General features: G+C 31.8%; 1 protein-coding gene across 1 annotated transcript in view; it reads right to left on the bottom strand.

Moving 5' to 3' along the window:
* PKD (serine/threonine-protein kinase D3) overlaps positions 1 to 16,872 on the bottom strand; it is a 287,780-nt gene that overhangs the window by 82,199 nt on the left and 188,709 nt on the right. The window contains exon 3 of the mRNA XM_075367438.1: positions 5,947 to 6,085. Within this exon, the coding sequence (XP_075223553.1) occupies positions 5,947 to 6,085 (139 nt within the window). The remainder of the gene's footprint in view (positions 1 to 5,946; positions 6,086 to 16,872) is intronic.

Below are 16,872 nucleotides of genomic sequence, written 5' to 3' on the forward strand. Positions count from 1 at the left end.
TATTTACTGAAGATAATTTATACTTTAAACTGAGAATTTATTTATCCAGCACCTAAATGAAAAACCACTGATTTTTATAAAATTTTATGCTATTACATAGATTTCGTTTCGATAGATTTCATATTATTATATTTCATTTAATTTTACCTATGTTAAAATTCAAAGGCAAATAACTTATTTCTGTTTTTGATATATTAAGCAGCACTCGTTGACATTATTTCAGCAGGTTTTACTGGGGTATCTGATTTGGTAATAACTGATTTACAGCCTCTGTTAAAACAAAATGTTGTTTTATTTGAATAAATTTGAAGTAGAATGAAAATTCCTGATAAACTAATTAAAATAGCATAAAAATATGCAAGTGTTATTTTGAGGTACCTGGAAGCATGGTTTGGCGATAGTTAACACCTTTGTTCTGATTATATAATTTGAAAGTTTATTATTTTACTATTTTATACAAAGCTAAAAAAAGCTACTAAGAAATGCATGTGATAATGTTGCTATTAAATTACACACCATTCACACTGCCCAACAGTGAAAATATTTCGGCCTCAAAAATAGTTTATTCTTATATATTTCCATTTGTTGAATTCAAAAATCACCAAAAAAATGACCGATTAGCTCTTGCTTTGGAGATACAATGACATGTCATTTTTTATCTGATCTACATTTTCAGTTTGGGGATAATTTTGTTTTTGGAGTTGTCACACCTCTTAAATGACAAAACACTACGTTCTTCAGCTGTTTGTAGGTTATTAACATTATTACTATTGCTGTGAGTTTCATATTGTTTGTGTTGTAGCAGTCTACAAACCATACAGATAACTGCTATTTCTGTTTAAATCATCCAATAAATGGAGGATTATCAATGAAAAAAAAGGAACAGTTCAATACCCTACTCTTCCAACTGTTATTCGACCTATTCCACATTCAGATAGTTCTTACTTCACGCAAAAATTACGAACTTGAAGTAGAAAATAAAGACTGCCTTATTAGTAACAAGCCTTCCACATCCCATGACTGTGATTTTGACGAAAAAGATGATAAACCACACAGACTGAGTCAAGCGGAATTTGAGTGATCTCATTCGAGACCTTGATTTGTTGAAGGAGAAAGCAGAACTTCTAAGGGTCACGACTACAGGAATGGAATCTTCTCCAATGTGATGTCAGTGTCTCATAGTATAGATATTGTCATAGGCATCTGCTTTCTTTTTTCAGAAGAAAAACAATCTTGTTGTTTGCTGCGACTTTAATGGTTTGATGAAATGTTTGAATTTGAATCATGATCCAACTGATTGGAGACTATTTGTAGACTCCTCCAAGCTTAGTTTGAAAGCTGTATTACTTCACAATGGCAACTGTCTTTCTTCTATTCCTGTTGATCATGCAGTTCACATGAAGGAAACTTATTCAAACATGGCAATTATCCTAGACTCAATCAAATATGCTGAACAGAAGTGGAGAATCTGTGGCGATCTGAAAGTCATCGCTGTACTCTTAGGAATTCAATTGGGGTATACTAAATACTGCTGCTTTTTATGTATGTGGAACAGTAGGGATAGGAAATCACATTATGGCCTGCAAGAAATTTTAACTCTAGCTAGAAAATGTCGTTTCCGAGCTTCTCGTGGACTCAAAAGCCTCCACCCCTTCATATAAAGCTGGGTTTGATGAAACAATCTGTCAAAAGTACGAACCGAGAAGGACAGACCTTTAAATATTAACCTCCTACATTAAGTGATGCAAAAGTTAAGAAAGGCATTTTTGTTGGGCCACAAATTCAACAACTTGTAAAGGATCCTACGTTTGACCGAATTTTGGAGGGGAAAAAAAGGAAGCTTGGGAACAAGCCTTAAAGGGAGTCATGGATTTTTGGGCAACAAAAGAGATGAAAATTACAGTCAGTTGGTGACAGTACTTCTACAAAAATACCATCAACTCGAATGCAACATATCCCTTAAAATACATTTTCTCCACTCACACCTGGACTTTTTCCCTCCTCGTTGCGAAGTTGTCAGTGATGAACACGGAGAAAGATTCCATCAGGATATTTCTGTAATGGAACATAGATATCAGGGCTGTTAGAATGAATCAATGCTTGTGGATTACTGCTGGTCTGTGGATAGGAATGCTCCAGAACTCACTTACAAGAGGAAAGCCAAAAGACAACGATCCCAAAAAGCCACCACATGATTCTCTTCAGACCCAACCAACTACCAGGTATTCTTCCATCAATTAAGAATTCTTAGAATGTAACTGTCATTAAAAAAATGTCAAATGGACTTTCTATGTTGTTGGTATATGTAATTTAAATGTATCATTTTCTCTTAATCCGTTAAAATAAAATACTTCTACCTATTGTAAATCACAGAAACTAGAGCTAATAAAACTTTTTCTTTGTCATATTCGTTTTTCTCAACCCAAAATTAGTAAGATTTGACTCATGAAGTGAAGGAAACTATCAAAAAAAATTTTTTTGTTGGACAGTGTTATAAGAAAACTAGTAGGAATGATCAATAATTACGGACATATTTGTTCATTTCAATATTCCGACAAAAAGTTTCTACACAATTAAATTTCAATTACAAATGTTAAAGAGAAAACAGATTCATTTCTCTTTTCATACTAAATAAGCATTTGTTATTAAGTTATGTTCCAGTCATCTCTAAGTACTTTGTGGACATAGTTTAATGATAACTTATTGAAAGCTTCCATGTTTCTTTTTATCCACTTTTAATAATAAATTTTAATAAAAGTACATCATTAATTTCATTTTAAAAAAATTGTACAAAATTCACGAACAATTAGATTGCATCCAGTTAAAAGTGAGGCATGGGGTAGATAAGGTTCATTCATAACTAATTTATCACTTCTTTTCTGAATTGATAAATATAATATCATTATACCTAGTTTTTTAAATCCAATTTTAGATATATAAAAGTTTTATAGATGTAATAGCTTTTTGTTGAATTAAAAAAAAAAACTGAGCATCATTCGCCCTGGCTAAATTTTGATAAATGATATGTTATCCATTATTAATTAGATTATACCCTGTTGTCCAGAGATAATGTTCATGCTAGCAGATTGATGACTAATTCATTTTTTCTTTTTTTTATAAAAGGTCACTACGTTTAATCTAATAGGCAATCTAAAATTTAATAACTTTACTTTTAACTATCTACTATAACAAAGCTGCAGCTGTAGCACTAGATACTAAGATCCTGCTTCATTGTATCACAGCTGATTGTTAATGATGGTAACCACTTGTCCAACCTATATGTTCTTAATTGAAAACTAAATACTGCTCTAGTTCAATTTGTATCAAAACAACAGAAATTAAATTACATTCCCCAGATATTTTATCAGCTTCTTCAACTAAGATTACTCAACAATATTAAAAATTTATTTTAAAAATATCTTGTTTCTAACTTTTGAAACGTATGCTTAAAAAACCCACATTTAATTTTTGTTATATAAAGTAAGATGAGGCTCGGCTGATAAATTTTGCACATATATGCGTAGCATGGGAATGAAAAGAGATATTGTAATGAAATAAAAAATGAATAAAAGAACAATACCTTAGCTATAAAATGCAGTATCTATTTTTCAATATAATCCCCATTTACACTGATACACTTTTCCCAACATGTGACAAGTTTTTACATTCCGTTACTGAAAAGTTCTGGCGCTCTTTCTCGGATCCAAGTGGCCACAACTTCCTTCACCTCATCGGTGGTTAATGATTACCTTTGAGATCCTTGTAAAAAGTGGAAGTTGCATGGAGCCAATTCCGGCAAGTATGGTGGATGCGGAATAGGCTCAAACTCAGATTGTGGAGAGCCTCTGTAGTGGTATGTGATGTAAGAGTCCATGCATTGTCATGTTGCAATATTATGGGCATGGTGGTCTTTTGAACGTGACATACTCGTCGTCTGAGGTGTCTTAATGTCTCAATGTACAGTTCGGTGTTCACAGTCGTCCCATCTCCAGATACTCAGCCTCATAAGCGTGTTTGACGTTCCAAAACACCGTCAAAAGGAATTTTTTCGCCGAAGCTTGAGCTTTGAATTTTTTGGGTTTTGGCGATTCGTAATGTCTGTATTCCATGTTTTGCCTTTTTTCTTTCGGGTCGAATGATGTACCCAACTCTCTCCCCCGGTCACAATATAGAAAAGGAAGTAGTCTACTTCGACACGATAGCGCTGTAAAAGTTTTTCGCAACATTCGACACGACGCTGCTTGTGTTCTTTTGTCATTTTCCGCGGTACCAATCGTGCAAAGATTTTACGGTAGCCCAATTGTTCGATAATATGGCCTACTCGTTCTTTACAAAAGTCTACCTTAATAGCGATGCGTTGCTGGGCGATTTGTCGGTCACTTTGAAGCAAATCGTTCACCTCCTTTCGATGTTTCTCGTCAGTCACAGAAACTGTTGTTCGCTGTGAGGTGCGTTCTCAATTGTCGCTTTACCAGCTTCACATTCGCAAAATTTCAACGCCCACCTATTCACATTACTCTTGTCAACAGTTTTACTACCGTAAACCGCTATTAAACGATGAAAAATATTCGTATGATTCACATTTTCTGCTGTTAAAATTTCGATCACTGTGCGCTGTTTTAACCTTGTTGACATATTGACCGTACTTCGAATCCACTTCAACTGCTAATGAAAACAAAAGTGTAAACGGATTTCAACGCATTATCGCAGGTTTGTAGGTTGGGGAATTTAGCTATCATGTGCTGCCCCGCCCAACTCGATAGTACCTTTCTTCTCCATGTAGCATGCCAGTGTGCAAAATTTATCAGCCGACCCTCGTATTTAAGATATTAAGTTACATCCTGTTTGGTAAAAAAACAAATGAATTAGATAACAATGATGGGATAGTCGACCAAATCTTGTAGATTACAAAAAATAAATCTTGAAAATCATAATACACAACTGGCCGATATTAAACTGACCTTTTTTTCGCAAATATCTAATAATAAATTAATTTTACATGAGATTTTAGATGAAAAAAACTTCATTGAACAATACATATGTTTTAATAGGTACAGTTAGAATTTCAGAAATTATAAGCAATGTATATAAAATGAAAGCGTGAATAGTATACTGGTAATGATTGATTATTTTGTATTTTGTTCAGCCAATAATACATAATTGAAGAGACGGAATAAATTTAAGTAGGGCAAATGAGATAAATCGATTGGTGTATAGTCTGAAGTCAGGGGAGGATCTCTCACTGGATTTAACATTATTGTGGAGAGGTGAGAAGTAATGGAGTATCGTAAGGTACAAAACCGTTTATCTAATTCGGTCAACTGCATTCTCTAAAGTTTATTTGATAATTTTATAAAAACATCAACAATTTGCACAATTATCTAATCATAGATAAATTTTATGGTGCTGTAGAAGAATGTTAAAAATCAGATGGGTGGATAAACTGACAAATGAAGAGGTGTTGCGGCAAATAAATGAAGAAAGAAGCATTTGGAAAAATATATCTAAAAGAAGAGACAGACTTATAGGCCACATATTAAGGCATCCTGGAATAGTCGCTTTAATATTGGAGGGACAGGTAGAAGGAAATAATTGTGTAGGCAGGCCACGTTTGGAATATGTAAAACAAATTGTTAGGGATGTAGGATGTAGGGGATATACCGAAATGAAACGACTAGCCCTAGATAGGGAATCTTGGAGAGCTGCATCAAACCGTCAAATGACTGAAGACAAAAAAAAAGAAGATAAATTTACAATTATCTAATCATAGATAATCTAAACTATAGTAAGTTTCATCTGAAATAATCCAACGTGCATTTTCTTTATGCACTTTTAGAGTATTAATGTATTCAGCCATGATCTGTTGGCACCCGCATCTTTTATCAATGAAGTATCTTCAGAATTAAATTGAACAAAAAAATAAAACATAAAATAAGAAATATTTACCTGATAAAACGATTTGAATTATAGTCTCATCGATAATTTCTGTGACAGAATTGATGGGTTGTAAGACATTTGATGACGAATAATCATGACGAAATAATAGAAGTCGTTCACTTAATCTGTTAACACCGTGTTCAGGGCACTGAAACAAACAAAAGAATCTTTGATATTAATGACATTAACTTACAAAAGATATTAAAATTAATAAATAAAACAAAATTAATGAAATGTAATGACAAAAAAGATGGTTGAAATTAAAATAAAATAACATAGTAGAATCATTAAAAGTTTAGAAAAAGAATTACTGAGGATCGTTTTAGGGTAGTGAACACAGTCGATAGGAAAGACATAAATGAAAAATTAGAAGCTCTAAAATCTAAGGTAATTCTTTAAGATTACAAAATAATCTTTAAATATGATGAATTGGTAAATTACATAATGAATCCTTATGATAAATAGAAGGAAAGAAAACTATTCAGCAGAACAGCGTAAGAAAAATAAAGAAGACCGGTAAACTGTATTACAAGGCGATTCAAAAAGGATTTTATAACTTTTAAGGATACAGAAGTTTATTCAGAATACCTAAAGAGGTGTCTCTCAGTGATAAAATTTATCAAATGTTTCATAAAAGGCAGTCACTTTGGTTCGATGCGAGTGCCATTACTGATACAACAGATATTTCATCGAAATCAATTTCTTGCCGAACTCTATTCAACATGTCACTTTCCAATTACGGTAATAGTCCGATTTTTGATTTTAGCAAAATGGAAAGATAAGAACGGAAAATATAGTTAATATTTATTGAAAAATGTATAAAACAATAAAAAAGAATCAAATTGGGTCAAATGCGGAAAACGAAGTGTCGAGTAATCGGACCAGTTCCACGAATCCAATTAGCTGGGAAACGGACTATCGAAGAAATTCCGAATTTCTACACGGTAGGGGTTATATAAATCTATAATGTGGTAAAATACGAATCAAAACGTGATTGTTTTGCTAAAAAATGACACCTCAAATGACTCTATACGTATTCTGAATTAATTTCTATACTCTTTTAAAATTAACTCCTTTTGAATTATTCTGTATCAAGATATTTAATGTCAATTAACCTTTGGAACTTCACAAAAATTGGAAATTATATATTATACTATTAAGAATGAAATAAATATGACAAATAGCGAAATAAGAATCTTGAATGTAAGAAAAATAAAACACAGCCACTGGGCTGGGCTGGTCTAGTGGTTAACTCGTCATCGCAAATCAGCTGATTTGGAAGTCGAGAGTTCTAAGGTTCAAATCCTAATAAAAGCAGTTACTTTTATACGGATTTGAAAACTAGATCGTGGATACCGGTGTTCTTTCATGGTTCACTTTCCTTTTTTTTAGCCACCGTAACAACCATAAGGTTACGGTAAACCGTGAATGAGGATGATTTGTATGAGTGTAAATGAAGTGTAACTTGTACAATCTTAGGTCGACTATCATCAAACCCAATCATGAAAGAACACCGGTATCCACGACCGGTGTTTGATTGTATAAGATTACACTTGTACACAATCCTCTGAAGCAATACCTTACGGTGATTACGGAGACTAAACAGAAAAACAAAATAATACAAAGGTTTTGCCTACAGATCAGTCACATTATTTTGCAACATCTTCTTAATACAATAATACGTTTTTAGGATAACTTTATCGATCATATAAAAAAAATTTAAGAAATATACTTAAATCGTGATTATTTTTATAAAAAAATTCTGAAGCACATTTTACAGAAGTGAGTATAACAATCGCCATTAATAAGGTTTTATTTTATAATTACAAATACAGAATCCTGAGTTAAAGTGGTAAATTGAATGCTCTTATGAACTAATGATTCTTCAGCTTTTACAAAATCAGTATGAACTTAAAGCATGAAGTAGCATACTGGAAACTGAAAGACGTAACGAAGATAAAATATCAATAGCCAAAACTATTTTAAAGAAAGAAAAAAGGTTCCATAGATCACCGAAGCTAGTATCACAGGATTTCATGCTACTTAAAAATATTATATGTATAAAATATATACAGACTGCTTAAATCTAGAAAAAACAAAATTATTTTATTGTCAGCTAATAATTTCTACACCAGCAAAAAAGTTACCAAATTTTTTATAGATTGATTTTCAAAGACTGTACATTTATGAAAAATGTAATCAATGTAACACGGAGAAAAAAATCTGATGTGGACACCACATGACGTCCTTGTACGCCTATTAAATTACATGTACATAATAAAGTGGACAGTTACACAATTATATTGTGGTGGACAACACATTGAATCACATTTTTTTTGTGGTGTCCGTACATATTAGTTTATATATTAATTTTGTTTCACGTCACTCAAGCAGTTATGTGGTGTAAGTGAGAACGTTCGGACTCGTAACCACGCACACATCGTTCGAATCCGACTTCATATATATATATATATATATATTTTAACTTTTTTTATTTTAAATATATCGATAACCTCTGTAAAGATGCTTGAATTAAAATGAAAAGTACATAAAATTTTATTTCACAAATAACATCTGATTTTTTCAATTACAGGTTAATAATTATTAATAAATCGATAATTTAAATTTAAAAAAAAAGAGAAGAAGTCGGATTCGAACCGATGTGATTTCCCCTTGTAAGATCCAAATATTTCATTAATTAAAATTTTTTTTGGCTATAACTCTTGGATCAATGAAACTAAGTACCATTTATGATATATCGTTAAAAAGCTCTCAATGAGGGCTTATTACAGTTAATAAATATTTGTATCTCTCGTAACTCAAAAACGATTAGCCGTAGGATGTTGACATTTTGGGTTTAGGACTGTTATCATATCTAGTTGTGCACATCCAAACTATTTGAATTTTGGATTTTGTCTCAAGTGCAGTAGTAAGCCCTCATTGAGAGCTTTTCAACGATATATCATAAGTGGTATTTATTTTCATTGGTTCCAGAGTTATAGCCAAATGAAATTTTAATTAATGAAATATTTTGATCTTACAAGAGAAAGGCACATCGGTTCGAATCAGACTTCTTCTCCTTTTTTTAAATTAAATCTATCGATTTATTAATAATTTTTAACTGCTGATTGTAAAAAAAAATTTACAACACATAATAATTCAATAATAACAATAGAAAAAAAAGTGTATATATAATTTAATAGGCGTACAAGGAAGTCATGTGATGTCCACATCAGATTTTTATTCTTTCAGACAGCAAGTAGGCATACGTTTCATCTATATTTCATCAAATTGTGCAATCTACAGTAATTTATTTTATTCTTTTCTCATCAACCAAAATGAAACTGCCATGTTTATTCTTCTCCGAAAGCAAGCAGGCATAAATTTCGTCAGATGGCGTAGGCAATCAGGGTTCAGAAAATACAAAGATGTGTATCAGAAGGTTATTATGAAAAATTATTTAATAAATTATATATATATATATATATATATATATATATATAATAGAATATGAATAGAAGATAATAATGATAATGAATAATTTATTAATTACAACTCCCAAAAAAACAATTTCAGTGTAAAAGTGTTATGTCATATCACCTCTACCCCCCCCCCCCCCCACAAAAAGCAATTGTTTCTCCTTAATACCAACAAAAATAGAATAACAAAAAAACCCGACAAACACGTACAGTGTGAAGATATCTCAAAAAACAATTGTTTGCCCCGAATCCAGAAGAAAACTGATATACAAAGAAACTTAATACTATTTGCCACTTTCAAACTTCTCTAAAACACAATATGTTGCTTCAGACGTAGAGAAAAAATATTTAATAAATTAAGCCGTGCAAAAACTTTGAAAAAATGACAAAAGTTCACACGCCAAGGAGCTGTTTCAATTACAAAATAATAGATAACAAAATAATGTTACTTTTAACGACTGAGTAACTAACAAGAAAAGACATTCTTCAACAAACATAAAAAAGAAAACAGCCCCGTGAGGAGAGAATTTTTGTAATTTTTTCTAGTTTTTGAGTTTGAAGCAAAGAATTGTGTTTTAAAGAAATCTGAGAGTAGCAAATTGCATTTAGTTTCTTTGTATATCAATTTTACGGATTTGGGACAAACAATTGTTTTTTGAAAGATACCTTCACATTGTAAGTGTGTAGGGTGTTTTTGTAATTTTATTTTTGTTGATAATCATTTTATTTTTATATCATTTATTATCATATTTTATATCATATAGCATTTTATATCATTTATTTATTTATTTTTGTTGAACTTTGGGAGAGATTTTTCAACCAATTTAATTTTTGTGGGTGGGAGGTTTTTTTGGAAGAGGAGATTCACTAACACTTTTATACTGAAAGTGTTTTTTTGATGATTGAGATAAAAACAACTAATCGGTACTTGAATGTAGATTATTAATTTTAATTTTGAAAAATAATATTAGAGTAACACTGCAAAACCTGTTGACATAAAAATAATTATATTATTGTAAAATTACTGCAGCAAACTAAAATGAAAGTAGCAATTTTTCATTGTTAAGTACAATAACACTCGTATTAGCAGAAAGCAAAGCACTTTGTCATTATTGACATTTTGAATGGCAAAACATAAAACTAACAAAGAGACCTGTTCTACACAATAAAGCTAGTTCATAATGTATTTTCAATTTATTTTCTACTCCATTATTTTTAAACACTTTCTTCTTAACTTTCCTTAGCTTCATTGTTAACTATTATTTTAAAATATATATTTACTTTCAAATTATGTATTAAAAAAACTTGTTTGCACAGATAAGATTTTCTTTCTTTCTTTTTTTTTAAAAAAAGTAAAAGGATCTACATAAAATCTTTATAGTATATAGACCAATCCTTGTAACACGATCCAAAACATCTGAACGATAATGTCTTTAAAAATATATCGTTACACATCAACAAAACGATTTTAACAAAGTACTACCTATATAACGAATGTTTTTGAATTTATTGATGGATCTCATAAAGATGTAAATCTAGGAATAAAAAAGTATAAAAAACGAGTACAAAAAGATATAAATTCCAAACGTCCAATTTTGTTCGATTTTTCGAAAGCTATCGATTTAGCTAATTAAAAATTGAAATATTAGACGACGAGAAAATCTAATAAACTGGTTAAATCTTACTTCAATAAGAGAAATCATTCCCGATTAAAAATATTATTCAGTGCGTTCGAATACACCTATATAATCACGATTATAAGTTGAGGGATTGTATTCTGTGCGTAAGGTTCTTACGCAAAGGTTGCTGATCTTGCGTTGTGTGCAGTTTTCTTTCCCTAGATATTCGGGCTACCAACCGGGTTGGTCTAGTAATAAACGCGTCTTCGCAAATCAGCTGATTTCGAAGTCGAGAGTTCCAACGTTCATCCTAGTAATCCTAGTAAAGGCAGTTACTTTTATAAGGATTTGAATACTAGATCGTGGATACCGGTGTTCTTTAGTGGTTGGGTTTCAATTAACCATACTTCTCAGGAATGGTCGAACTGAGACTGTACAAGACTACACTTCACTTAAACTCATACATATCATTCTCATTCATCCTCTGAAGTAATAATTGACGGTGACTGCCGGAGGCTAAACGGAGGAAAAAAAGACAGTCAGGCTGCCCACCGGAGCTGGTCTAGTAGTTAACTCGTCATCGCAAATCAGCTGATTTCGAAATCGAGAATTATAAGGTTCAAATCCTTGTAGAAGTAGTTACTTATATAAGGATTTGAATAATAGATCATGGATACCGGTGTTCTTTGGTTGTTGGGTTTCAATTAACTATACTTCTTAGGAGTGGTCGACCTGAGACTGTACAAGACTACACTTCAATCACATACATATATATCATCCTCATTGTTTCTCTGAAGTAATACCTTACTTTGGTTCCGGAGGCTTCAGAAAAAGAGAAACAATCAGGCTGATGACCTTGAAAAGAGGTGTGTTTGATTCTTTGTTGTTAATTGTGTGTTCGGTTTTGAACGACTGGGACCGTGTCTTTACGCTCACGATGATGTTAACTTCAAAAGAGCGAATAATTCTCGTTGTATATCTTCCGTGAACACGATAAGTACGCAGTACACAAAGATAGTGAAATACCAGTTTTCCGTATATGTCGTGATACCCTGGTTCCTATTCGACATAATGTAAGAGCGTCCATCGAGAAATGTGGGGAGAAGGATGGGTAAAGGACCCGTAGACCGAATGAAGAAAAACTGCAAGATATATCAGTTGCTAAGCAAGGTAGTCCCAAAACGTCCATGCGAAAGTTGGCCCGACCGAAACACATTGGTGTTGTAACTGCAATTAAGATTCAATCTCATGCTATATAAAGTGAAAGCGGTTCAAAAGTTTTTGGCCACAGACTGCGTTAAGTCAATTCGGTGCGATGAATGGTTTCAATAGTGTCCAGCGGAAATTCTGATAGTATTTTGGACTAAATTTTCTCTACTGATAAAGCACGGTTCCATTTATCAGGGTATGCACGCGCAGAACACACGTTTATGAACTGCCAACAATCGACATGCCGTACTTGAAATTCCTCCAAATGAGCAAAAGATTAAGGTGCGGATTGCAGAATCCAGAAGAAGAATGGTCAGTCCGATATTATTTGCAGAAACAATAAATTCAGCTCGTTATTTTGAAATAATTCATCGGTTAAGGGGAGAACTAACCGAGGAAGAAATTAATAATGTTTGGATTCAACAAGACTGTGCGACGACCGCGCATACAACCAGGCAGTCCATAAGTTACTGCAAGAGGTTTTCTAAGATCGAATCGTTTCTAAGGGTTCCTGACTACATCGTTCTTCGGATTTAACTCCACCGGTTTTTTATTTTTGGGATTATGCAAAAAAGTAATGTTTACAGAAGAAACTCCCACAGCCTCTGGGAATTTCAAACCGCCATGCGTGATTTCACAAAGAACATTTCACATGAATAACTTGTGAGAATCTTCGAGAAGAATAAAAACGCGTGCAGATATGTCAGGGTTTTCATTGCGGGCATCCCCAACAACTACAGTAAGATAATTCGATGTTACATATTATTGTACTAGTGCACGATAGATTTATAGTTACTTTTCGAACGCACTGTAGAAGAATCTGCTATTTGCCTCACGAGATCTGATAATCATGTGTAGAATAAGGAGTAGTTCAATATCACGATCTGGGCCCGTTTTATTTTTCTTTCAAAAAATGATTATCCTTATCGAGGGAAATCAGATAATTTGGTTTTACATGTCGACAATGTTCTTGTTGATCTCACAAAAAGATGATGTCTTACAAAGTTAGGTAAAAGCTTAAAATTTCCGATGTTTGTGAACGGCTGGATCGGGACAGATTGAAATCCTGAAAAACCCCTATTTAATAAAATTTTCTTTTAATTAGGAGACCCAAATAAACCGGATTGAGATAGTAATTGGAGCATTAGTGAGAAGAAGATGTTATCTTATTCGAAAGTTTTCAATTCGTCAGTATAACTATTCTGAACCCTCGTCTACAATGGTAAAAAGTAAACATGTACACATCTTGGCCAAAATATTATTATTATCATCTTCTTAGTTATGTAGTCAAACATCTACGAAGAATTTAAATTATCTTTATCTTAAAAATAATAATATGTTTTCCTTACATGCATTACATTTTTCCTTACGTACATATAATTCAAAAATCTTAGCGATAGAATCATTGTAATCAGGATAAAATCAAAACCTAAGCCGACAACGATTGTTATCGTCTATATGCCTACAAAAGACCACGATGATGATGAGGTAGAGTATGTATACGAAAAATTGAAGAAGCAATTAAACAAATAAAAGGGGATGAAAATTTAATAACAGTTGGAGATTGGAATGTAAGCATCGGAAAAGGCAAGGAAAGAAATATTGTGGGTGAACACGGACTGGGTAAAAGAAATGACAGAGGGGACCGCCTTATTGAATTTTTCATGAAGTATAATTTAATATTTGCCCGGGGTAATTAAAAAAACTAATTATGTATTTGTTTCTGTGTACATAGAAATTTAAATTAAGCACCGTTAGAGTATAGTGTTTTTAAGCGGACATTTTATTAAGTTATTATCTAATAATACTAAAAAAATATTATCGATCCTGACATTTTATTATTTATTAGGTTTAACCGAACGCGGGTTTTAAGTACAATGTGCTTAAAAACCGTGCACCATGTTGCTGAGTGTGATAAAGTGTAGAATTAAGATTATTATTCCTGCTTCCAGTTGTTCACTTCGATTAATTTTTTTCGGTTCTTTTATTTTACAAAAAAATTTAAGTGTCCTTGAAAAGGGCCAGAAAAATATATTCTGGAGCAGCACTCCCACTAATTTTAGCTACGAGACGCCACTGGTTTTGAGGAAATTCTATTAAATCGACAGAATTAAAAAAAAAATCTGCTTTGTTCCACGGACTTCACGCATAACATTGTGTAACATCTTAAAAATGTAAGAAATTAAGACTTCCAGAATTATATATTTATAAACTGTAAAATGTATTACTAAAAATAAAGATTTCTTTAGAAAAGCTCCTAACCAAGTTGCTGGGCACAATTTTAGATTAAGAACTACGATAAATATCCTTCACGGTTTAAGCATTTTTAAGAAAGGCTCAGGTTATCAGTATATCAATTCCTACACGTATTTAACAAACACCCTTTGAAGATATTACTACTATAGATTGATAGCGATAAATAACCTCTTTACACAATCTTATTAGTGAACCGTTAAATACCTCTCTATACACTCAGGAGGAACTTCATAACACTAGTAGCGTTAATCAGCTTTTACTTCCACCTCTTCGATGAGTACTTATTTTTATTGGTTTTATGAATTTAATTGTTTATAATTTATACTTTTACATTTTATTAACTTTTTTGTGGACAATCAATCTTGCCTGTTGGATAAATTTGGAATAATTTACACTTTACAGTATTAGTTAATAATGTAACAAGTTATATTAATTAATAATTAAAATTTAAATGTAACTGTAAATTTTTATGAAATTATTATTTTGATATAATTATTAAAAAATCACTTTACGAAACAATTTATTATTATTATTTTAAAAGCAAAAGTAAAAAAAGAAATATTATTAACGTTATCAATAAAAAAATAATTAAGATAATGAATACTAAAGAGAAAATCCATTTAAAAATAAATAAGAATAAAAAACAAAAAAATAAAATGAGACAGAAAAAAAGTCGAGTTAAGTACTGAGGAATGAAAATAAATGAACTAGAATTAGAATGCAACAAATTAGGTTAATTAAATATTTCCATAATAAAATCTACCAAAGGATAACATTTTTTTAACTTCTGAGACCACTGTTAGAAATTGGTTCGCAGGAAGAGATGAAATGAAAATTTTATAGTGTAAAACATGCACTGAAAAAAATAGATTTAAAAACTATAAAAACATAAATTTCTTGCGAACTGTTTATGAAGCGACACTGCATTTTTAAACCGAAATTTAATTGTTTAGAAATTTTTACGCGGCAATAAAAAAAAAATAAATTATATATTTTTTTTTCAAATCAAACACAATAACATATAAAACTCCATGGCAATAAAATGTAAAAGTCTGAAACAGGATTCGGAAAAACAATTCAGGAAATAAAAAAAATTCGGGAAAATATTCGATTATAAGTGGAAGTACGTTCGATTAAAAAAAGTTATAAAACCCTTCCCTTACAAATAAAACTAACAAATTTTTAATCGAATGTTTAAAATTTACAAAAACTTTCCCTTATAAAAAAAGTTGTTTGGGGAGGGGAGAAGTTTGAAAAAATTCATTCGGGGAAAAAAATTCAATAAAAAGTAATTCCAGAAAAACATTATTTGGGAAAATGGGCGGGAAAGCCCATAATTTATCAGCTTACAATTTATTTATTTTTTACTTAAATTTTGAATTATTTCACGATTATGTAGACAAAAAGGAGCGTATGCCCAGTTATATTTTGGTCAGTTTTATAGTCAACTTAACTGAGAAAGTGAGAACAATTGAACTAAAATGATAAAGTATAACAGAAATATGGAAATTTCAAAAAAAAAAAATTATGATTGAATTTAGTTACTGGAGGAACTGCTAACGAAACGCGTTTTAAAAGTACAGTCCATTTTGAAATAAAACCAAAACTGAAAAAAAATATGTCCAAACTTTATTATTTACGCGAAAAAATTTACTTTTCTATATAGTTGTCTTCAACTTCAACTTGCGCTTCACCAATTTCTTCGTTCCCTCTTCAAGAAATTTCGCTGTCAATGACTTAAAACACGCAGTAACGCCGATTTTTCAATTCGTCGTCATTGTCGAATCTTTTTGGTTTAAAATGAAAAAAAGGAAGTAATCGCTGAGAGCCAAGTCAGAGCTATAGGGTAGATGATTGAAAATTCTTCTAATCGCCTCAACTGTCTGATTTGCCTTGTGTGGCCGGGTATTGTCATGCAAAAATGAAATCCCGCGGGTTAGCATCCCATGACGTTTGCTTTTATAACTGTTCTAAGATTTTTTAACGATTCGCAATACATATCGATACTCACAGTTCCGAGATCACTAAATTCGACAAACAAGACACTCTTTATGTCCCAAAAAACAGTAGCCATAAGCTTCTTTATCGAACGTTCTCGTTTGAACTTCTTCGGTCAAGGAGATGATGAATACCCCCATCTCATCAACTGTAGCTTTCTCTCGACGTTTGAATAAGAAATCCAACCCTGATCTCAGTAACAATGCTATCAAATGCCATCACCTTAATAATACGCGTAAACCAAAAATTTATGCGCTGGAGCAAGGGACGTCTTTCCTTTTGCTTATCGATTAACATCTTTGGCACCCATCCGTCACACAATTTTTTATAATCCGATTTTTCAGTCAAAACTGTATAAATCAAAGATCGTGAAA

This window comes from Lycorma delicatula, chromosome 5 (assembly GCF_047948215.1).
Source record: "Lycorma delicatula isolate Av1 chromosome 5, ASM4794821v1, whole genome shotgun sequence".
Taxonomy (NCBI): domain Eukaryota; kingdom Metazoa; phylum Arthropoda; class Insecta; order Hemiptera; family Fulgoridae; genus Lycorma; species Lycorma delicatula.